This window comes from Sapajus apella, unplaced genomic scaffold (genome assembly GCF_009761245.1).
Source record: "Sapajus apella isolate SASKATOON/1434 unplaced genomic scaffold, GSC_monkey_1.0 scaffold42, whole genome shotgun sequence".
NCBI lineage: Eukaryota > Metazoa > Chordata > Mammalia > Primates > Cebidae > Sapajus > Sapajus apella.
The window spans coordinates 1,923,736-1,948,456 of NW_022436982.1; the positions used below are offsets into that span (position 1 = coordinate 1,923,736).

The 24,721-nt window shown below is 41.5% G+C and overlaps 1 protein-coding gene across 1 annotated transcript in view; it reads right to left on the reverse strand.

Annotated features, from left to right (window-relative positions):
- The window catches only part of ACO1 (aconitase 1), a 67,688-nt gene that overhangs the window by 12,970 nt on the left and 29,997 nt on the right, over positions 1-24,721 (reverse strand). The window contains exons 5-15 of the mRNA XM_032299996.1: positions 22,176-22,245; positions 21,862-22,045; positions 21,186-21,325; positions 19,348-19,519; positions 9,439-9,539; positions 8,231-8,347; positions 6,653-6,812; positions 5,192-5,327; positions 2,352-2,436; positions 1,297-1,453; positions 83-207 (exon numbers count right to left, since the gene is read on the reverse strand). Of these exons, the coding sequence (XP_032155887.1) occupies positions 83-207; positions 1,297-1,453; positions 2,352-2,436; positions 5,192-5,327; positions 6,653-6,812; positions 8,231-8,347; positions 9,439-9,539; positions 19,348-19,519; positions 21,186-21,325; positions 21,862-22,045; positions 22,176-22,245 (1,447 nt within the window). The remainder of the gene's footprint in view (positions 1-82; positions 208-1,296; positions 1,454-2,351; positions 2,437-5,191; positions 5,328-6,652; positions 6,813-8,230; positions 8,348-9,438; positions 9,540-19,347; positions 19,520-21,185; positions 21,326-21,861; positions 22,046-22,175; positions 22,246-24,721) is intronic.

Consider the following 24,721-nt stretch of genomic DNA (forward strand, 5'->3'; position numbering starts at 1 on the left):
CCTCGAGGTCTACATATAGGACACAAAGGGAGCAGCCTTCCCTTAGATCCTCTGAGGCAGGGAGGGCAGTGTGGGACCTCACCTCTATTTTCTGATAGACTTCCTTAAACATCCCTGGGATGACATACTGACGTTCTACTGCCTGGATCTCATCTCTAGTCGGCCAGATGTCTTTCAGAAATATCTGCTGTCCCTTTGCATTCATTCCTGGGGAAGAAATGTTTATTAATGAGAAAACTTTCTAATATGCCACTTTCATGTGAACACTGAATGAGTGGATACAGAATCATTGCCATTGGGGAAATACAGGGTGAGGTTCCTGGGAGCCTGTGGTCACCAATCAATACATAACCTTGCTTCATGTGAGAGACACCTTATTTAATATAAATTGTTGACTCACTGATACTGAACTTCCAGCCAAGAGCACTATAACTCTTCTGAATGAAGCCTATCTAAACACAATGCACATCACAGTCTGCTTGTGCTAAGAACGCCAGATGGCACTTCAGGACTATGCTTGAGGACCATTTTGAACAGCAGCATCACTACAAAAAGCACAAAAATGCAAAAAGCATGGCACTAAGTAGACCAAGAAAAGGATTCTTGTATATCACATGAGAGCTGAAACAAGAGGGCAGAGTGACACCTTCTCAGACCTCAGCATAGAACAGGCACGTTGAGTGACGTACAGTTTTCACCCCTTTGTGCTGATCTGTGCATGACCGTAAACATACTACGGTTAAAATACATTTTAGTGACTAGGAAACTCTGCAGTATAGAGCTCACAAATAATGAGGGTCAACTGTACCTCTAACGTTATGATTTCCTAAAAGTAAATTTCAGGGGCACTGTTTTCATATTATCTGTTATGCTTAGAATAGATTGAGGGGGGCCAAGCAAGCAAGCTGATCTGAGGAAAGGAGGTGATGTATCATTTCTTCGGAATTTTGAGAAGTTGAAATATCTGCAGTATGTTTCTATAGAGTATATGTTAAAACAATGCCTATCATTAAAGTGAGAGCTAGAAAGAGGAACTATAGAAGAAACCAGACTAGCAAGATGTCTGTTCCTTTTGGCATCTATTTTCCTTTCATCATCCTTTACCCTCACTAGATTCTTGTTTTAACTGCTGCAGTTAAGTCTTAGCTGTGTATTGGAGAATAAAGAAGATTCTCCTTGTTGTCTTATCCCTGGAGGTTCTATGCTTCCTTTCTTATTTAAGAAAGCAGCAATTTTCTTCCAGTAATATTTCTGAATTCAGTGGAAAAAAATTATGGCCGCACAAAAAAATCTTACCCAGTGGCTCTTTCTCAAAGTCGATTCTGATGGTCCCAGCAATTGCATATGCTATTACTAAGGGGGGAGAGGCTAAATAGTTGGCCCGGGTGTTGGGGTGAACTCGACCTTCAAAATTCCTGTTCCCAGATAGTACTCCAACAGCTACAAGGTCTCCCTGTATAAGGCAAGAAAAAAATCAGGTCACTAAAAGGAGAGACTGACTAGGCGTCTTGTCTCAGAACATTTGTGAGAGTTTTCACATCACAAAGATACAGTCCTTTAAGCTGCCCTTTCACCTGATTCTCTCCTACTAGAGGGGAAAAGGGTACACAGGCATGTCCCTATGGGAGATACTCTGGGTCAAAGGAAGCAGAGACACGTTTAGTGATTTCTGCTCCTGAGAAAATACCAGGTAGTTAGAAGGCAACATACTAGTTATTGCTGCCTAGGGCCCAAGAACAGGTGAGAAAGAACTAACAGCTAAAGGAAGTCACAATGACCTACATAGATTCTATAATTAATGCAAAGCAAACCAAATAATATTTTTCAAGGTTCAGCATTTTTTTACAAAAATCAAGCCAAAGCAATTTAGTTTAGATTCATCCGTGTGGAGACTTGTCTCACTTTGAAACAATTTTCAAATTATTTAGGTTGGTACAAAAGTAATTGCAGTCTTCATCACTGAAATGGCAAAAACCAGTTACTTTTGCACCAACCCAATACCTATAATGAACAACTGTAGAGGTCTTTGTAGTCAAAACCAGCAAGAACTGAGCATTTCCTTGAGTGCCAGTCTCTGCACTGAAGTGATTTATCATCATCTTCATTCTCACAACTCTGTAAAATAGATACCATTATCATCTCCAATATACTGTTGTGAAAACCCAGGCACAGATAGGTTAATGAACTTGCCCAAGGTTACCCAGCTAGTAATTTTAGTTAAACTCAAAAGACCATACTCTAAACCACATCCCCTGCTTCCATGGACCTTCTTGAAAATACCAGCATTTTTGTCACATGTTACAAGAAAAGAAACAACTGCTCCGAAGACCTGCAGGCACCTCTGCAATTACCTGCGTGATGGCTTCTACCACAGGTTCAGGTAAGGGCCCGCTATTGCCAATGCAGGTCATGCAGCCATAGCCCACCACGTTAAACCTAGGCACCGAGAGAGAAGCACACAAAAAAAGAATAACTTTCAGTGAGCCCTTCTGCTGGTCACAGTTTCTGGAAACCACTGTTCAAAAAGGAATTGCAGTGCATGAACTAAGTCCAGTGTAGTGCTATTTCTAAAAGCTTTCATTCTTGAGAGCATTCTGATACAGCATATCATATAGCATAAGAAGAATACTATTCATATTTTTACTTCAAAAAATTTTTTTTAGACGGGGTCTCCCTATGTTGCTCAGGCTGGTCTTGAACTCCTGGGCTCAAGGGATGCTCCCGCCTCGGATTCCCAAAGTACTGAGATTACAGTAATACTGATGATCCTGACCCTGTGTAGGCCTAAACTGTGTGTTTATCTTAGTTTTTCTTTTTTTTTTGAGACATGGTCTCACTGTCACCCAAACCAGAGTACAGTGGCGCGATCATAGCTCACTGCAGCCTCAAACTCCTGGGCTGAAGCCATCGTGCACCCTCAGCTTCCTGAGTAGCTGGGACTACAGGCATGCACCACCATGCTTGGCTAATTGTTTTCAATTGTTTTTTGGTAGAAACAGGGGTCTCACTATGTTGTCTTGGCTGGTTTCAAACTCCTGGCTTGAAGCAATCCTCTTGCCTTGGCTTCTCAAAGCACTGCTATTACAGGCATGAGCTACTGTGCCCAGCCTGTCTTGGCTTTTAACAAAAAAGTTTAAAAAGTAAAAATATAAAACTTCAAAAATAAAAAAACCTTATGAAATAAGGATATAAAGAAAATACTTTGGAACAGCTATACGTTTGTTTTAAGCTAAGTATTATGAGTCGAGTTTCAATAAACTTAAAAAACTGCAAAATAAAAGTAAGCTACAGTTAACTTATTATTAAAGAAACATTTTTAAAAAATGAATTTAGTGTATCCTAAGTATCCAGTGTTTATAAAGTCTACAGTAGTGTATGGTAATGTTCTAGGCCTTCACATTCACTCACTCACTCACCCAAAGCAACTTTCTGTCCTGCAAAGTCCCTTCATGGTAAGTGCCCTAAATAGGTGCACCATTTTTTATCTTGTACACTGTATTCTTACTGTACCTTTTTTTATTTTTTATTTTTTGAGATGGAGTCTCCCTCTGTCGCCCAAGGCTGGAGTGCAGTGGTGCAATCTTGGCTCAATGCAACTTCCCCCTCCCAAGTTCAAGTGATTCTCCTGCCTCAGCCTCCTGCATAGCTGGGATGACAGGCGCCTACCGCCACACCCAGCTAAGTTTTGTATTTTTAGTAGAGACAGGGTTTCACCATGTTGGCCAGGCTGGTCTCGAACTCCTGACCTCAAGTGATCCGCCCACCTAGGCTTCCCAAAGTGCTGGGATTATAGGCATGAGCAACCGTGCCTGGTGTACTGTACCTTTTCTATGTCCAGATACACAAATACCCCTGGGTTACAACTGCCCATAGTATTCAGTACAGCAACATACTATACAGATTTATAGCCTAGGAGCAGTAGTCCACACCATATAGTCTAGGTGTGTAGTAGGCTATACCACTGAGGTCCATGCAAGTATACTCTATGATGTTCATACAGCAACAAAACTGCCCAACACACACCATTTCTCAATGTATTGCTGTTTTTTTTTTTTTTTTTTTTTTTCCTTTGAGATGGAGTCTTGCTCTGTTGCCAAGCTGGAGTGCAGCGGCACAATCTTGGCTCATTGCAACCACAGCTGCCTGGGATCAAGCGATTCCCCTGCCTCAGCCTCCCAAGTAGCTGGGAATACAGGTGTGCGCCACCACACCCGGCTAATTTTTTTATTTTAGTAGACACGGGGTTTCCCCATGTTGGCCAGGATGGTCTCAATCTCGTGACCTTGTGATCTGCCCACCTTGGCCTCCTAAAGTTTTGGGACTACAGGCATGAGCCACCGCGCCCAGCCTGTACTGCTGTCTTTTTTTTTTTTTTTTTTTGAGACAGAGTTTCGCTCTTGTTGCCCAGGCTGGAGTGCAATAGCATGACCTTGGGTCACCGCAACCTCCACCTCCTGGATTCAAGCCATTCTCCTGCCTCAGCCTCCCAAGCAACTGGGATTACAGGTGCCCACCACCATGCCCGGCTAATTTTTGTATTTTTAGTAGAGACGGGGTTTCACCATGTTGGTCAGGATGGTCTCGAACTCCTGACCTTGTGATCTGCCTGCCTCCACCTCCCAAAGTGTTGGGATTACAGGTGTGAGCCACTGTGCCTGGCCTGTACTGCTATCTTTAAGCAATGCACCACTGAAACTAATTTGCCTCAAGGAATCAGAATGATTTTAGCCATATTTAATAATTATTTTCACATCAAAAGACAGACTCTCAGTTGCAGAGCCACTGCTAGTCCATAACACACCTCAGTGCAACTGAGAAAAGGCAGCCCCTCTTTTAGGAAGGTACAGCACCACATCAGAGCACAAGGCTTGATAAGCTAAGCACGAGCTCGAGTTTATCCCCTGCTCTGCGCTTAAGAGGGTACCCTTGTGTGATGAATAACCAGCAGAACCATGTGGGAGGGCCTTCTTTGGATGGAATGTAAACCCTTGTGTGATGAACAACCAGCAGAACCATCTGGGAGGGCCCTCTTTGGATGGAATGTAAGGATTTAAGTCTCTACCATCTGATAAACAACCATGCAATTAGATATCATCAGATAAGCTCATATCTGTTACAAGGTGACACAGCAAGGTACATGAGGAATAAAATTCAACAAAAGCAATGGTGCAAAAGAAAACTCTTCCCTCACCCAAGCTGAGACAGATAAGGCATGACTCCACTTTCTTGTAGGTAGTAGGTCACCACACCACTCCCAGGAGACAGGCTAGTTTTGATGTAAGGCATCACGTTCAGGCCAGCATCCACAGCTTTCTTTGCTAACAATCCTGTGAAATGTAAACACAGATGCAGTGTGGGTGGCCACCTGCTCTAGGTGCCAGGTGCACTTCGGAAAAGAGCCTGATTATCTTCAGTCTGCATTTCCTGCCACCACCTGACCATGCTCCCTTCATGTTGGCACTATCTGCTGTTTCTGCTGCCAAACAGAAATCTAAAGGCTCCCTGGCCAATAGTCATTTAAATGTATGCAGTAAACTCAAAACTTGGCAAGGAAATGAAGAAAGAGATTTGCTTGCTTTTTTTTTTTTTTTTTTTTTTTTTAACAAAAAATAAACCTAAACCCATTTAGGAATATATTATAAAATGAGCTTTTCATTTTTTTGAGGGAAAATGATCTTTCTAATTATGTTTGAATTTGATGAAAATCATAATTGAAGAAGCACTTCCTAAAACTATATCAACTGTGTGCTGGTTGGCAGGGAACAGTCAGCCAAGAAATAAAAATCAAGTGTTCAGATATATCTTGAAGTGAAGGATTAAGAGCTCCTGAGCTGTTGGACTTTGCCAGATATAGAGACTGCTACTGGAACACTGGGTGCTCTGTCTTAGGAAGTAACACAGAAGTAGCAAAAACATGAGCTGTGGGGGTGGGGGCATGAGAGGACAAAAAGCCACAGACAAGCTGATGACTTGCCTATAGAAGAGTGGTTTGCTCCAAACCAGACATGGAAAGCTGAGGTGGCAGTACATGGACTCAGGCAAAGAAGGTTTTCCTTATGCCCGTGTCTGCTTCATAAAAAGGAACAGTTGACACTGTTTGGTCTGTTGATGGATACAAAAGACGCTTTGGGGATGACTAAAAACTTGAAAACTAAAGAGACCTTATGGTAGGGAAACCGTATATGTAAATATTAACAACTTAACCAGAATTGCGAAACAGGTCAGGTGCCCCAGGTTTTATCAGCCAGTGCCCTGTGGCCTCATTCAGAAACAACTCCCAGCATCCAAGTCAGAACTCAATCCTGCTGCTCAGGGGTTTCACAGAGAACAAAGTCTGTGACAACACTTTATTTTTCTTCTAGAGTCTGACATAAGAATGTAGGCTTTCCCTGAAATCCAGCTTCCTTTGCTTTCCTCTACTTTTTTTCTGTGTTAATTCTCAAGAGAGACTATTAGGCAGTGTACCTTCTATTTTAAAAACTTTGGACACTATTTATTGTGTAGATATTTATGGGCCAATAAATATCTGTATCTGGAAAAGATGAGGTTCAGGGAACTACATGTAGAACTACGCTGAGACCCTGGGACATGTTTCAGGTTATTTCCACCTACACACGCATATGTGCATGAAGATGGAGTCAAACGCACTTACCTGCCCCTAACATCACAGATGGGTTACTGGTGTTTGTGCAGCTAGTAATGGCAGCAATGACCACAGAGCCATGAGCAAGAGTGAATTCAGTGTTATCATAGATAAAGGTTTTATGGTCACTATGATGTTTGGGAGCAACTTGGAATCCTTTAAATCCTTGCTAAAAGAAGAAAAAAAATATATAGGAATATATTTATATAAAATATACATGTTTCTGGCTAGAGCAAAAAACATACATATAGTCAACAGTTCTCACTTTAGATGAAGGAATACTTTGGTAAGTATAATTTTAAAGGCCAATTCTTAACAAGGCATAAGTACCTCTGCAAGTAAACTCTGAAATGCTACAGAAAAATTACTCTTTTTGGCTGGTTGTGGTGGCCCATGCCTGTAATCCCAGCACTTTGGGAGGCCAAGGCAGGTGGATCACGAGGTCAGGAGTTTGAGACCAGCCTGGCCAAAATGGTGAAACCCTGTCTCTACTAAAAATACAAAAATTAGCTGGGTGAGGTGGTGGGCACCTGTAATCCCAGCGACTCAGGAGGCTGAAGCAGGAGAATCGCTTGAACCTGGAGGCGGATGTTTCAGTGAGCCAAGATTGTGCCACTGCACGCTAGCCTGGGTGATAGAGCAAGATTCTGTCTCAAAAAAATAAAATTACTCTTTTTAAATCTTTACAAAAAGCAGTCATGATATCTCATTCTTACTCTACATTGAAATTAGTAACACTTACGTCCTTCCCACCTCAAAAATGTAAATGCTAAAACTACAAATTTGGTCTAAATTTATGATATTATTGTACAGTTTAATGGATATAGACTGATGAAGACTATGGTCTCACCTTCCGGAAATTTTTAAAAAGGCACTGTTTTGACCAGATTCAACAAATCATGATCAACAACACAAAGTACAGCTGAATATTTGCCATAATACTGGTGTCTCATAGATGATACATCTTCATCATTCCTTTGGAAAATGTTCATTGAAAATCTACTGCATATAAGACACTGTGCTAGGTACCTTGTGGGCTCCCAAAGTGATTCAGACATAAATCCTATTCTCAAATGTACAGTCTCGTAACAGAAATCATACATGCAAATAAAGTACCAACAATGTAAGTTAAAGAATACGGAACGCTATCAAAATATTTCAGACCAAGCGCCACAAAGTGTCCAACAAGGGAAAGATGACTTTCTGCTATGAGATTCTGAGACCCCAATGCAGAGTAGTATCTGAACCAAGTTTTATGGAATTCACAGAACAGAATAAGACAAGTAGGAGAAGGGACTTTCAGGCAGGGAGGGGCATGCACGAAGGTACAACAACTAGAAAATCTTGGGTGAGTAAACAATATCGTGAAGGTCCTGTGAAAAGCAGACAAGCTTAAAAAGGTGGATTGACTTGTGTTTCTGATGGCTCTTGCTGCTTGGCTTGTGGCTAATGGAGGAAGTCATTAAGGACTTAATGGAGAAACAGGCTACAGGAAGATTCATCATCAAGTGGGGTGAAAGCCTGGACAGTAAGTAACCAGGCAAGCGTAGAGTTGACAGGATTCAACCTCTTCCCCCAGGCCCCTACCTTGGCTCCAAGGCAGCTCTCAAAGTCCTTTTTAATGTCGGACACAGCAACTTTGTCCTGAGGCCTTTTGGGTCCACTGCAGCAAGGCACTACTGTTTTCAAATCTAAGTCCACAACCTGTTGACTCACAAGAAAATAAATGATAAAATTTTCATTATACCCACAAAGAGGAAACCCAAAGCATGCCAGAGAATTTAAAACATCACAACCATAAAAATAAGCAAATAAACAAAACTACCACATTTAAAAACAAGGAAGCCAATGTTTCCCTTAATCCTCTTAATTAATCTTAAGTGATTTATTTCCCAAAATCACAATGGGCACTTAAGTAGCAGGAGACAGGCAGGCAGCCTTGCCACCTCTCAGAACAGGGTGGGCACTGCAGATGCCCAGTGTTCTCCACTCGCCCATCCTTGGAGGTAGTTCATCATGCTTTGTGTGGCTGAATTAGGTTGAAGGTGGGTTTTCTGTTAAAATCATACATAAACCATTACACTTTTAAGGTGATTTGGGAGGGGTGTAGCCATTAAGTTATCAATGCCAGGAAATGAGCCTTAGTCTAATCGAATATTTCCTTTCCTCAATGTAATAAGAAAACTAACAAGGGTCACAGGACAAGTTTACCTTGTGGTCTAGAAAAATGTGGATTCAGTTTACACCTTAGAAAATAAAGGTATTCAGGATAAACAGAACTGACGTATTTGTACCTTCATTTCTTTCTAGGTCTATAATAATGATGGTTTAGCCTTTAAACAGCCTTGTTCCTGTAATGAAGTCTAGAATAAGTTCTTTAGTGGTGATTTCTGAGGTTTTGGTGCATCTATCACCTGAGCAGTGTACACTATTCCCAATGTGTAATCTTTTATCCTTCACCCCCCTCCCACCCTTCTCCCTGAGTCTCCATTGTATCATTCTTATTCCTTTATCAGTCTTTCAATGGTCTTTCACGTAAGAGGCATGAATCAGTAGTTCAAATAGGGAGCACACTTAACTTACAATGATTAAGCCAGTAGGAATGTAAGAAGTTATATTATTATCTTTATAATTTCCTTATCCTTTTGGTTTTTCAACCTTTTAACACTCCATTCCCTTGTAATGCCTTGGCAGTGACTAATTTCCTACCAATGCATTCCCCCAAGAAAAAACACAATTAAAACTGCAGGCTTGAGGAAGAGGAAATACATGCTCAGTGGAAGGCACTCTCATACCTGGGTGAAGTCTGGGTCTTGAGAAGGGTCACTGAAATCTCGAAACATTCCTACAGCCTGAAGGTACTTTTTAATGTACTTTATTTTATTTTCATCACGACCTAAAAGGCATTTTAAGGAGTAACAAGTAACATAGGTTAGTATTTCCTGGTTGAAGTTTATAAACTGATACTTCAATCAGCAATTATCTGAGTACACAACATACACTGCACTTACACACCAATAGCTCTGTTGATTTTCCAGCTTCCAGGATAATGGTTTGACTCTCCCACTGATGCTGCTTTTAACTGGAGGCCATTAATGAATGTGCTATTCCTATCAAAGTGACTGTTTTCTGAAAAATATTCTGGTTCTATCTATAGATAACCCCCCTCTTTTTGGGTATAGCCTTTAATTAGGAGAGTTTTATGCCTGAGCTAATTGTCAAAGCACACCTATGCATTTGCCTTCAACTGGCCAGAAAGACTCAGCATTCCACATGATCATTGTTAAAATTAAAAACCATCCCAACCCCAAGCGAAACCACTGGCTACTGAGCACTTTTTGGGCACTGTGCCCTAAACATTTTAAATGTATTACTTCAACCTCTAATCCTTTATCATAGTCTTATGATGTAAGTACAATTATTATTCTCATTTATGGATGAGGAAATGGCAGCTCAAGAAGATTAAATAATCTTTCCCATGGAACACAGCCAGTAAACGGCAGAACCAGAATCCAAACCTGAGCTTGACACCAAAGTTCAAAATCTTAACTCGCTCTGCTGCATCACCAAGAATATGACTTTGAACCCTTTGCTATTTAACTCTTATCAAGATCCTGGTGTTGGAGATAATGCTCATGAAGTATGCCCAATGGACATGCAGTCCACCATTTCTCTGATGGTTAGAAACACAAGGTTTGACCCTTTGGCCTAACATTGATCAGAATTTTTTGTTTGTTTTAGCTGAAATGTAAACATTATCAGCTCTCAGCACAGACCTCATAAAATACAACTGTATGAGCCTCACTAATGTATTTGTCCTGACCTGTTGTTGGGCCCACTATTCACTATTCCCCATGCCATGCTCTTCATGAAGATGAACGGGAGAAATGTCTCTTAGGGTTTAGTATGAGAAAGGGCTACGCTCTTCTGAAGCAATATGTTTGTTTCAATTTAATAGCTGTTACAAATTTGGCACTGGATCAGTAAGAAGTATAATGGCCACCTGCAGCAGCACGGGAACTAACCTTCCTTCTAGATCCATCTCACAGCTTTTGTCCTTCTCCCCAGCACAATATCCCTTCTCTTTTTAGGGTGATTCCCTCAATTTTTTTAAATTTATTTTATTGCATTTTAGGTTTTGGGGTACATGTGAAGAACATGGAAGATTGTTGCATAGGTACACACGTGGCAGTGTGATTTGCTGCCTTCCTTGCCATCACCTATATCTGGCATTTCTCCCCATGCTATCTCTCCCCAACTTGCCACCCCCCGCTGCCCCTCCCCTATGTCCCCCCAAAAGACCCCAGTGTGTACTGCTCCCCTCCCTGTGTCCATGTGTTCTCATTGTTCAACACCTGCCTATGAGTGGGAATATGCGGTGTTTGATTTTCTGCTCTTGTGTCAGCTTGCTGAGAATGATGGTTTCCAGGTTCATCCATGTCCCTACAAAGGACACGAACTCATCCTTTTTGATGGCTGCATAATATTCCATGGTGTATATGTGCCACATTTTCCCTGTCCAGTCTATCATCCATGGGCATTTGGGTTGGTTCCAGGTCTTTGCTATTGTAAACAGTGCTGCAATGAACATTCGTGTGCACATGTCCTTATAACAGAATGATTTATAATCCTTTGGATATATACCCAGTAATGGGATTGCTGGGTCAAATGGAATTTCTATTTCTAGGTCCTTGAGGAATCGCCACACTGTCTTCCACAATGGTTGACCTAATTTACACTCCCACCAACAGTGTAAAAGTGTTCCTATTTCTCCACATCCTCTCCAGCACCTGTTGTCTCCAGATTTTTTGATGATCACCATTCTAACTGGCGTGAGATGGTATCTCAATGTAGTTTTGATTTGCATTTCTCTGATGACCAGTGATGATGAGCATTTTTTCATATGTTTGTTGGCCTCATGTATGTCTTCTTTTGTAAAGTATCTGTTCATATCCTTTGCCCACTTTTGAATGGGCTTGTTTTTTTCTTGTAAATCTGTTTTAGTTCTTTGTAAATTCTGGATATCAGCCCGTTGTCAGATGGGTAAACTGCAAAAATTTTTTCCCATTCTGTTGGTTGCCAATTCACTCTAATGACTGTTTCTTTTGCCATGCAGAAGCTGTGGAGTTTGATTAGGTCCCATTTGTCTATTTTGGCTTTTGTTGCCAATGCTTTTGGTGTTTTGGTCATAAAGTCCTTGCCTATGCCTATGTCCTGAATGGTTTTGCCTAGATTTTCTTCTAGGGTTTTTATGGTGTTAGGTCTTATGTTTAAGTCTTTAATCCATCTGGAGTTAATTTTAGTGCAGGGTGTCAGGAAGGGGTCCAGTTTCTGTTTTCCGCACATGGCTGGCCAGTTTTCCCAACACCATTTATTAAACAGGGAATCCTTTCTCTGTTGCTTGTTTTTGTCAGGTTTCTCAAAGGTCGGATGGCTGTAGATATGTTGTGTTGCCTCCAAGGCCTCTGTTCTGTTCCATTGGTCTATATCTCTGTTTTGGTACCAGTACCATGCTGTTGATTACTGTAGCCTTGTAGTATAGTTTGAAGTCTGGTAGTGTGATGCCTCCCACTTTGTTCTTTTTGCTTAGAATTGACTTGGCTATGTGGGCTCTGTTTTGGTTCCATATGAAGTTTAAGGTTTTTTTTTCCAGTTCTCTGAAGAAGGTCATTCGTAGCTTGATGGGGATAGCATTGAATCTGTAAATTACTTTGGGCAGTATGGGCATTTTCACGAAATTGATTCTTCCTAACTATGAACATGGAATGTTTCTCCATCTGTTTGTGTCCTCTCTTATTTCGTTGAGCAGTGGCTTGTAGTGCTCCTTGACGAGGTCCTTTACGTTCCTTGTTAGTTGTATTCCTAGGTATTTTATTCTCTTTGTAGCAATTGTGAATGGCAGTTTGTTCTTGATTTGGCTCTCTTTAAGTCTGTTATTGGTGTATAGGAATGCTTGTGATTCTTGCACATTGATTTTGTATCCTGAGACTTTGCTGACGTTGCTTATCAGTTTCAAGAGATTTTGGGCTGAGACGATGGGGTCTTCTAGATATACAATCATGTCTTCTGCAAATAGAGACTATTTGACTTCCTCCTTTCCTATTTGAATACCCTTTATTTCTTTTTCTTCCCTGATTGCTCTGGCTAGAACATCCAGTACTATATTGAATAGCAGTGGTGAGAAAGGGCATCCTTGTCTAGTGCCAGATTTCAAAAGGAATGCTTCCAGTTTTTGCCCATTCAGTATGATATTGGCTGTTGGTTTGTCATAAATAGCTTTTATTAATTTGAGATACGTTCCGTCAATACCTAGCTTATTGAGAGTTTTTAGCATAAAGGGCTGTTGAATTTTGTCAAAGGCCTTCTCTGCATCAATTGAGATAATCATGTGGTTTTTGTGTTTGGTTCTGTTTATGTGGTGAATTACGTTTATAGACTTGTCTATGTTGAACCAGCCTTGCATCCCGGGGATGAAGCCTACTTGATCATGGTGGATAAGCTTTTTGATGTGCTGTTGCAATCGGCTTGCCAGTATTTTATTGAAGATTTTTGCATCTATGTTCATCATGGATATTGGCCTGAAGTTTTCTTTTCTTGTTGAGTCTCTGCTGGGTTTTGGTATCAGGATGATGTTGGTCTCATAAAATGATTTCGGAAGGATTCCCTCTTTTTGGATTATTTGGAATAGTATCAGAAGGAACGGTACCAGCTCCTCTTTGTATGTCTGGTAGAATTTGGCTGTGAACCCATCTGGACCTGGGCTTTTTTTTGGGTGGTAGGCTCTTAATTTCTGCCCCAACTTCAGACCTTGTTATGGGTCTGTTTAGGGTTTTGGCTTTTTCCTGGTTTAGGTTGGGAGGAGGCAAGTGTCCAGGAATTTATCCATTTCTTCCAGGTTTACTAGTTTTTGTGCATGGAGTTGTTTGTAATAATCTCTGATGATGGTATGAATTTCTATGGAATCTGTGGTGATATCCCCTTTATTGTTTTTTATTGCATCTATTTGGTTATTCTCTCTTTTCTTTTTTATTAATCTGGCTAGTGGTCTATTTTGTTGATCTTTTCAAAAAACCAGCTCCTGGATTTATTGATTTTTTGAAGGGTTTTTTGTGTCTCTATCTCCTTCAGTTCTGCTCTGATCTTAGCTATTTCTTGTCTTCTGCTAGACTTTGAGTTTTTTTTTATCTTGTTCCTCTAGCTCTTTCAATTTTGACGATAGGGTATCAATTTTAGATCTCTCCTTGCTTCTCACGTGAGCACTTATTGCTATGTATTTTCCTCTAGAGACTGCTTTAAATGTGTCCCAGAGATTCTGGTATGTCGTGTCTTCATTCTCATTGGTTTCGAAGCACATCATTATTTCTGCCTTCATTTCATTGTTTATCCAGTCAACATTCAAGAGCCAGTTGTTCAGTTTCCATGAAGCTGTGCGGTTCTGAGTTAGTTTTTGAATTCTGAGTTCTAACTTGCTTGCACTGTGGTCTGAGAGACTGTTTGTTATGATTTCCGTTCTTTTGCATTTGCTGAGGAGTGATTTACTCCCAATTATATGGTGAATTTTAGAGTAGGTGTGATGTGTTGCTGAGAAGAATGTATATTCTGTGGATTTGGGGTGGAGAGTTCTGTAAATGTCTATTAGGTTTGCTTGGTCCACGTCTTAGTTCAAGTCCTGGATATCTTGTTAATTTTCTGTCTGGTTGATCTGTCTAATATTGACAATGGAATGTTAAAGTCTCCCACTATTATTGTGTGGGAGTCTAAGTCTCTTCGTAAGTCATTAAGAACTTGCCTTATGTATCTGGGTGCTCCTGTATTGGGTGAGTATATATTTAGGATCGTTAGCTCTTCTTGTTGCATTGATACTTTTACCATTATGTAATGTCCTTCTTTTTCTCTTTTGATCTTTGTTGCTTTAAAGTCTATTTTATCAGAGATGAGCATTGCAACTCCTTCTTTTTTTTGCTCTCCATTTGCTTGGTAAATCTTCCTCCATCCCTTTATTTTGAACCTTTGTGTATCCTTGCATGTGCGATGGGTTTCCTGGATACAGCACACTGATGGGTTTTGGCTTTTTATCCAATTTGCCAGTCTGTGTCTTTTGATTGGGGCATTTAGTCCATTTACATTTAGGGTTAATATTGTTATGTGTGAATTTGATACTGCAATTTTGGTGCTAGCTGGCTGTTTTGCCCATTAGTTGATGCAGATTCTTCATTGTGTTGATGATCTTTACCATTTGGCATGTTTTTGGAGTGTCTGGTACTGGTTGTTCCTTTCTATGTGTAGAGCCTCTTTCAGGAGCTCTTGTAAAGCAGGCCTGGTGCTGATGAAATCTCTGAGTACTTGCTTGTTCACAAAGGATTTCAGTTTTCCTTCACTTATGAGGCTTAGTTTGGCTGGATAGGAGATTCTGGGTTGAAAGTTTTTTTCTTTAAGGATTTTGAATATTGGCCCCCACTCTCTTCTGGCTTGTAGGGTTTCTGCTGAGATCTGCTGTGAGTCTGAAGGGCTTCCCTTTGTGGGTAACCTGATCTTTCTGTCTGGCTGCCCTTAGTGTTTTCTCCTTCATTTCAACTCTGGTGAATATGAGGATTATGTGTCTTGGGGTTGCTCTTTGTGAGGAATATCTTTATGGTTTTCTCTGTATTTCCTGGACTTGAATATTGTCCTGCCTTGCTAGGTTGGGGAAGTTTTCCTGGATAATATCCTGAAGAGTATTTTCCTGCTTGGATTTATTGTCTTCATTGCACTCACGTACACCTACCAAACGTAGATTAGGTCTTTTCACATAGTCCCACATTTCCTGGAGATTTTGTTCGTTCCTTTTTACCCTTTTTTCTGTGATCATGCCTTCTCGTTTTATTTCATTGAGTTGATCTTCAACCTTTGATATCCTTTCTTCTGCTTGGTCAATTCAGCTGTTGAAACTTGTGCATGCTTCACGACATTCTAGTGTTGTATTTTTTAGCCATCAATTCACTTATATTCCTTTCTAAGTTGTCCATTCTCGTTAGCATTTCATCAAATCTTTTTTCAATGTTTCTTTGCATGGGTTAGAATATGTTCTTTTTGTTCACCGAAGTTTCTTACTACCCACCTTCTGAAGTCTGATTCTGTCATTTCATCACACTCATTCTCCATCCAACCTTGTTCCCTTGCTGGTGAGGAGTTGTGATCCCTTGGAGGAGGAGAGGTGTTCTGGTTTCGAGTGTTTTCATCCTTTTTGCGCTGGTTTCTTCCCATCTTTATGGATTTATCTACCTGTCGTCTTTGTAGTTACTGACTTTCAGACTGGGTCTCTGAGTGGACATTCTGTTTGTTGATGAAGTTATTTCTTTTTCTTAGTTTTCCTTCTAACAATCTGGCCCCTCTGCTGTAGGACTGCTGAGGTCCACTCCAGGCCCTGCTTGCCTGGGATCGCCTGCAGCAGCTGCAGAGCAGTAAGGATTGCTACCAGTTTCTTCTTCTGCCATCTTTATCCCAAAAGGATACCTGCCAAATGTCAGTCTGATCTCTCCTTTATGAGGTGACTCTTTGGATATACAGTGGTCAGGGTGCTGCTTGAGGAGACAGTCTGTCCTTTATTGCAGCTGAAGTGCTGAGCTGTGAGCTCTGTTGTTCATTCAGAGCTGCTGGGCAGGTACATTTAGGTCTGCTGCAGCAGAACTCATAAACCACTTTTTGTTCCCAGGTGCTCTGTCCCAGGGAGTTAGGGCTTATTTATGAGTTTCCACTGTGCTGCTGCCTTTTTTTTCAGGGCTCCCCTGCCCAGCAAGGAGGCAGCCTAGTCACTGTCTGCCTGCAGAGGCTTTGCTGAGCTGCTTTGGGTTCCGCCCAGCTGCTGTGTAAACTTCCCTGCAGTCTTGTTTATATGGGTGTAGTTAGAACTGCCTCGGCAATGGTGGCCCGCTTCTGTATTGGCAGACTCTGTCTGTAATGGCAGGTTGCCTTGGCAATGGCAGATTGCCTTGGCAACGGCAGGCATCCTCAGCAATGGCGGGTTGCCTTGGCAATGGCAGGCTGCCCCAGCAATGGCGGATTACCTCCGTAGTGGTGTAGTGCCTCAGTAATGGCGGACGTCCCTCCCCCACAGAGCTGGACCATCCCAGGTTCAGCTGCGCTTGCTGTGAAACTCTCGATCCAGAGAGTTTCTGATTGCTGTTCTTTCGTGGGGGTGGGACCAGCTGAGCCTGATCACCTGGCTCCCTGCCTCAGAGCCTTTTTTTTCCTTTTTATCCCAGGTATTCCAGTCACCTGTTGAAAGGGTGCCGGGATCTGTGTGATTTCCCGTGCGGTGACCCACTGTGCCGGTTTAAACAGCGGCGCTGAGATTCGTGGCACTTTTTTTTGTCCAGGAATCTCCTGGCCTGGATCCCTGTTCAGTCCCCCCTTATCAGATGAATAGGTGACTTTCTGGGGCTCCAATTGCCAGCCAAAAGGGTACCCGGACCAGTGTATTTTGTAGGGAGAACCGCCGGCCAGGGCGCCAACAGAGCAGCTGCGCCAACCAAAAGAACCCCACCGGCTAAAACAGCCGCGCTGGCGACACGTGGGGCTCCTCCGCCTGGTAATCTCCTGGTCCATGGGCAATAAAAATGTGGCGTCCACTCGTCCACTCACCCTCTGCGCTTTCACTGGGAGCTGCAACTCTGAGCTGTTCCTAAACGGCCATCTTGGATCTTCTCTTTTTTTTTTTTTTGAGACGGAGTGTCACCCTGTCGCCCAGGCTGGAGTGCAATCTCAGCTCACTGCAACCTCCACCTCCCTGGTTCGAGCAATTCTCCCGCTTCAGCATCCTGGGTAGCTGGGATTACAGGTGCTCACCACCAAACCCAGCTAATTTTTGTATTTGTAGTAGAGAGGGGGTTTCACCATGTTGGTCAGGCTGATCTCGATTCCCTCAATTATTTATTCTGTTCTTTTAGTTATCTTTTTCACTTAAAATCCTTTGGGGGGGGCCAGGCGCAGTGGTTCACGCCTGTAATCCCAGCACTTTGGGAGACCAAGATGGGCAGGTCACTAGTCTAGGAGATTGAGACCATCCTGGCTAACATGGTGAAACCATGTCTCTACTAAAAATACAAAAAATTAGCTGGGCATGGTGGCATGCGCCTATAGTCCCAGCTACTCAGGAGGGTAAGGCAGGAGAATTGCTAGAATCTGGGAGGCGGAGGTTGCAGTAAGCCAAGATGGCACCACTGTACTCCTGCCTCGGTGACAAAGCAAAACTCCGTCACCAAGGCAAAAAAAAAAAAAAAAAAAAAAATCATTTGGGGGAACAAAGACGTATTAATCAATTTCAATGTGGTTATATTTAATAAAAACATTTTTTTAAATAAACGTTTTCATCGCAACCTTTACAATTTCTTGAGGAATTTCCTTAGGCTATGGGAGAAGACTAAGATTTATTTGGAGTAAGATTCTCATGAAACCCTTCCCATGGCTGTCCCTTCACTTCATCCAGACATCAGTGCAAGCACCTCTGGGGTACTTCACCCACCTGCCCTTTCTTTTTCATTATCACATTTTATGCATTTGTTCACTTGTTCAATGTCTTCCCCCCTCACTGGAAAGTAAGCTACTTGAGGGCAGGGACTTTATATATCTTGTCACCGCAGTATCATTGGGAACTAGACTAGATACTGATAATTTGCTAAATGCATGACTGAAGTTAATGTTTTTAAACTAAGAAAAAAACTTTAAAAGCTTCTCAAAGTTAAAAGTCAAATTCTTTTTTTTTCCAGAAAGCGTCTCACTCTGTCATCCAGGCTGGAGTGCAGTGGCGTGATCTGGGCTCACTGCAACCTCCGCCTCCCGGGTTCAAGCGATTCTCCTGCCTCAGCCTCCTTAGTAGCTGGGTAAAAGTCAAATTTCTAAACAAATATATACAGAGTTAAAGATCGGTCAACAATTTAAAATGCCTTCACATTCAGTCTCTCATTTCTTTTTTTTTTTTTTTTTTTTTTTTTGAGAAAAGTCTTTCTCTGTCGCCCAGGATGGAGTGCAGCAGTACAATCTCAGCTCACTGCAACCTCTGCCTCCTGGGAATTTCACCGTGTTGGCCAGGCTGGTCTCAAACTCCTGACCTCAGGTAATCTGCCCGCCTTGGCCTCCCAAAGTGTTGAGATTACAGGTGTGAGCCACCGTGCCCAGCCTCATTTCATTTTTTGGACATCCCTGAGAAGGGTATTGCAGAGTGCTGTTTCTTTTTGGAGCCAGGCAGTTGCAGGGTTGGATTCTGACTCTGCTATTCATTAGCCTTGGGTATTAACACCTCTTCGATCCTCAGTTTTCTCTAAAATTAGTCTCTAATATTAGCTAGTGAATCAATCTACCCTACAGATCTGTAAAGAGGTTGACAGCAAATACATACCAGGTGCCTGGTATACAGCAAGTACCCCATAGACAGCAGTAACCATTACTAAGATCACTTGTTTAATGTCAAAACACTAGTAGTGAGGAACAGTCTAAATATCGGGGCTTCTGTAATCTCTGAGCTCTTTCCATTGGCCATACCATCTCTGTCTCATATTAATTCCTTAAGTCCCAAAAACCCATTTTGACTCCATTGAGAGAAAAAAAAAAAATTGTGTAACTGTAACCCAGTGCCTTCTGTTGGGTAGAGGCAGAAGCCAATGCTCAGATTCTCAGTGTTTTATGGAACTTTTCCAAAAAGCCCTCTGCTTTCATGGCCCTTCACTTACCTGTTTGCACCAGATACGTGATACTAACTTCATCAACTGGGAAAAAGGCAGCAGTTGCTCCGTACTCTGGGCACATGTTGGCAATTGTAGCTCGGTCAGCAATGGACAACTGGGCTACTCCTGGACCGAAGAACTCGACAAATTTGCCCACTACCCCAACCTGGCGGAGGTGCTAAGCAGCAGAAACAAGAGAAAAGTTTGAGATTTGACAGCCCACATTCAAACTGCAGAACTACCGTCTTGCACTTCTTACAAACTAGTCTTGTCAGCAAACCCAAACAATAAATTAGCCCAACACATTTGTAATCACTTTAAAAACTTAAAAAGCAATGCCAACTAAATGCAACATGGTATCCTGGATTGGATTCTGGAGCAGAAAAGGGACATTACTGAAAAATCTGGCAAAGTCTGAGTTACGAGTACCACACCAATGTTAACGTCTTAGTTTTGATCAACGTGCTATGGTTATACAAGATGTTAACATCACAGGAAGCTGGGACAAAGATAACAGGAATTCTCTGTACTCTTTATACCAACTCTCCTATAAATCTAAGATTATGTCAAATAGTTCTTATTTATAAAAAGAAAGACAAAGTATGCCCAAAATACAAATGACATTAAGAAAAGTATTTCAAAATGAGAAACATTCTTTCTCTCTCTAATGAGATCATTGGAAGTGTCTGTAAGTGCTAAATATTAAATTCTTTCAACCTAAATAACTACTTGCATTAGTTAAGAAAATAACTTTTCAAAGGAGTGATGAAAAAATTCATTCTACAAGTATAAGTCAAATGTAACCAAAAGATCCCCATATCTTTTCCATACAAGGCACCAGCCAGGAGTGACTGACGTAGCTCTGCATAAAGCCAGTTTCTACCTACAACCACAAAGATGGGCTCTTTTGGTTATATGGGACTTTGCCAGATTTTGTGAGGAAGTCCTGTATTATTCCACATCTGAAGAACAGTCCACAGACATTTGTGATAAGCTGTGGTATTCAAATAAATCTAATTCCAAATTTCACAAAAATTAAATCAAAGAGAAATGTCTTTTGCACTTTATCAATAGTGTGTCCAGGCAAATGACCCCACACCTCCAAATTATAAAATCAGAAAAATATGTTTGTGATCATTAAAAACCATTGCTTTTGCAAGAGTCTTCCAAAATGAAATGGCCTTCTTTTTACAAAACAAGCAAATCACAGAAAAAAAAGATGATCTCCTATAACAGCTACAGAAAAAGCCTAACACTTTCCAGCTTGGTGACATATCTGTTACAATAATTTAACTGATAATACAAAGAAGAGAATTTAAAAAGTCAAAGTCTATTCATGGAACTACCTTGCTATTTACATAAAAAGAAGAACCATGTGGAAAAAATGTAGTAAAAGTATAAACACATACATGGGGATGATTCTTACAACCTCAGGATAGTGATTATTTCTAGAAACAGGGAGTGTGGATTTAGCCACAGATATTACATATTATTTCTTTAAAAATATAGAGCTCTGAAGCAACTATGACAAAATGGTATCATCTGTTAAATCTACATGGTGGGCATATGAATGCCATTTTAATTTCTGTGTCATTGAACTATTTAACAATTTAAAATATTTAAGTAAAAGATCCATGCAGCAATACTAGAGGAAAATACACATAATTATCTAAACTTAACATAGAATACTCTTCTTATCTCCTCTCCTTTTAAAATCATCAACCTGGTTTCCTAGCATTGCTAGAGCACATGAAAACATAAATTAGATTCCATTCTGTATTCCCTCCACTGGAAAGCTGTCATTGTAACTTTCCAAGACCACAGAAGAGGCTGCCTATCGTTACCTTGGTAATGGTGAGCACAATGTCAGTGGATGTTACCAGAGGGTGGGGCTTCCCTGTCAGCCTGTAGCCAATCACCTGAGGAAGCACCATGCTGATTGGCTGACCCAGCATGACAGCTTCTGCTTCAATACCACCGACACCTGCAACGAACGGCATGACCAGAAGAATGCTTTCATTACTCCTTACTCTATCTCTCAGGTATACATTTAGTGTCATTATCAGGTAATAAACCCAGTTACAATGTTTAACTGGTGCAGAGTTATGTTTTTATAAACAGCAGGTTTTCTCTATTTTCCTTTATTGAGTTTTTTAACAAGTGTTTCTCAAAGCATGGTCCCCCAAACACCTGCATCAAAATCCCCTTGGTGCCACATGCAAGGAAGAGTAGGCTTTGGGAGTCTCCTTTTAACAAACACCCCGGGTGATTTTTGTGTATGCTAAATATCCCTAACCCCTTGCTCCCGTTAATTCTTCCAAGCATATTATTGAGTGCCTGCTGGGTGCAAAGTGATTTTCTGGGCACTGGAAAAACAGCAATGATGAAACTGCCAAAAATACCTCTCTGAAACTTGTGGTCATGTAAATTCATGTTACTGAGATGTAATGGAATCACAGTGAATTAAGGCACATGACCCAAAACAGCATATATGGAATAGAAACCTGGAAGAACACTCACCCCAACCAAGAACGCCCAAGCCATCAATCATGGTAGTATGTGAATCTGTGCCCACGACGCTGTCTGGGTAATAATAGCCATCCTGATCAAATACCACTCTTGCCAAATATTCCAAATTCACCTGGTGGATGATTCCTGAGCCAGGGGGAATGATCCGCATGTTGTGAAAAGCCTGGGAACCCCACTGGGATTGACAAATGGAAAGAGCGCTATGAACACGTGAGGTACTTCTACTCGGCCCATCTTCCTGGCACCTCTCCCTTGTACCCCACATACACAGAAAACCAAACAATGGAACCAGACCCTGCTCATACCTTTAAAAATTCAAATCGCTCTCTATTTCTTTCAAATTCCAGGTCTTGATTCTTCTGTAAACTGTCTGCCCTGTCAGAGAGAAAAATTAAATGTATACATGTTGAGGCTTAACATGTTAGTGGTCAAATTTATGGGTGATGAAGAAACAAAATGGAACTGCATCTCTGTGCTTGCTGAGTGATAATATGAATTTCATTCATGACTATTTACAATAAGGAAAAGGAGAGGTAACTAGTCAAAGTAAAAAGAGTAATTATTGTTTGGTTCAAGTGATTCCTACAATGCCTTTAAATATGGTAGGCAGAAAACATGAAGTGAATTCAAATTAAAACTGATTTAATGGTAAAGTCTGACTCTTAGGAACAGACTCAAGACATTTATATGACAACAGCAGCTTGGACATTTAAAGAACTCTTTCTTCTATACTCCTCATCCATGACCTGACTGTAACACCTCTCTGACCTGGGCTGTGTCTGGGCTGGCATTTTCATCTCTATATGTTGGGAGACGGAAAACTATCAATACCGAGAGGATCAGTACCTTACAGAATTACAATTTCCTGTGTGTAGGACCAAAGTTTATGAGGAAGATGGTATCAAGGCCATTCGGTCCATCAGGACAACAGATAGCACCAAGAAGATTTTCGAGGATTCTCAAGATCAAACTGCATTATTTTGAGTCAAGGTAGAATAAGTTATAGTCACAAGATTGCAGATTCAGCACACAGAATGTGCTCATAAAGAGTATTATCAGGATTGAGTGAACACAGGAAAGGCTAGTAAAATTAATAGCTAAGACCAAAGTCAGACTTCATTAATTAATGAAGTACTGGATAACTACTTTCCAGTACCCAGTAGTTAACACTTACTGACACTACTAGGAACCAGCCACTATTCTAAATGCTTTTTTTTCTCATTTAGTCTCCATAATATAACCATAATTTTCTCATATAGCCTCCATAACTCCCTTTGAGTTAGGTGCAACTAATAGCCACATTTTTCAATTGAGGAAACTGAGACACGGAGAGGTTAAGAAACTAGCTCAGGACCACAGAAACTAGTAAATGGTGGAACTGGAATTGAAACCCAGGCAGTCTGACTCCAGAGCTGACACAATCCTTTAATCCCTATACCACATGGCCTTCCTGTCATAGTTACAGAGACCGTGGCAGTAATGGCGGCAGTGGAGTAATACCACCACAGTAACAGCAAGAGCTAATGGGCAACATTACGTTACGGGCGCTCAGAGCTTTACACATGTGAACTCATGCATCATCATAACCCCTCACGTAAATACCACTGTCATCCTCAATGTCCAGAAGCAGCAGCTGAGGCACAGAAAGGTTACACAATAACACAGTGCTGTTATCTGAGCCTAGGTCTGACTGGCCCTGGGGTTCTCTACCTTAACCACGATACTCTACTTGACACCCACTCTGATCCTCCCCTCTCCAGAGCCTGTCATGGGCTACATGCTGAAAATGCAATGGTGCAAAAGCTGCGTGCTCACTGCCTACTGGAGCTGTGAGTCTGGTAAGTACAGGGTGCCATGAGAGGGGCACTCAGAACGGGCCATAAACCCAGCTGGGGATGGGGAGTTGGGGAGATTGGAATGCTTTCCAGAACGAAATGATATCAATGTAGTCTGAAGGATGACACCGAGTCAGCCTGAGCAAGATGGGCAGGCACTCCTTGAAAAGGACCAGAAGCATGTATTATTTACCACATAGAAAACACATTAAGGTTACCATGCTGATTTTTTTTCTCTTGATATGAATATTCTCCAAGACAAGTGTCAGTTGCTTTAATATGATCAATTCCTGAGACTGCCTTACAGCAGGGGTCTACAAACTAGCCCATGGGCCAAACGTGGCCCAATGCCCATCTATGCTTAACTATCAAATAAAGGATTATTTTTATATTTTTATAGGCTGGGGCATGGGGGCAGGCAGAGAATATGTGACAGAGATAGCATATGGCCAGCAAAGCCTAAAGTATTTGCTATTAGCCCTTTTTAGAAAAAGTCTGCTGATCCCTGCCTGAGTGAATGAGTGTCTGTAAATGTGTGTACATGTTCAAGAAAAGCAAAAGAGAGAGGAAGGAGAAACCCCAGGATAGCAGAACAAGGCAGGATACCAGTACAGACCCTGGCATCAGCAGATTCTGTGGACCCTCTGGATGAGACGCAGCTACTCCTCAAGGTACTCATCTCGACCTTCTCAATAGTATGCTGAGGGCTCCATCCCTCTAGTTCCCACCTGTCTCTACATCAGATCTGTTTCTAGTGTGTTTTGGGCATGTGCATCAAGAATACTTCAGGCAAACTCAATGTGTCAAACCCTGATGCTGGGCTTTCTTTCCTAAATCTGTTCCTCTTCCCTGCCTGTCCATATCTAATGACCTCTTCTCCCACCACTTAGTACCTACAACTATCAAGGTATTTATTCCAGAAATAGCCTCCCAACTAGCTGCCCTGTGAGGCCATTCAATCTACCTTTGGTACTGTCACCTGAATCATTTTCTAAAATACAAATCATCATGCACCA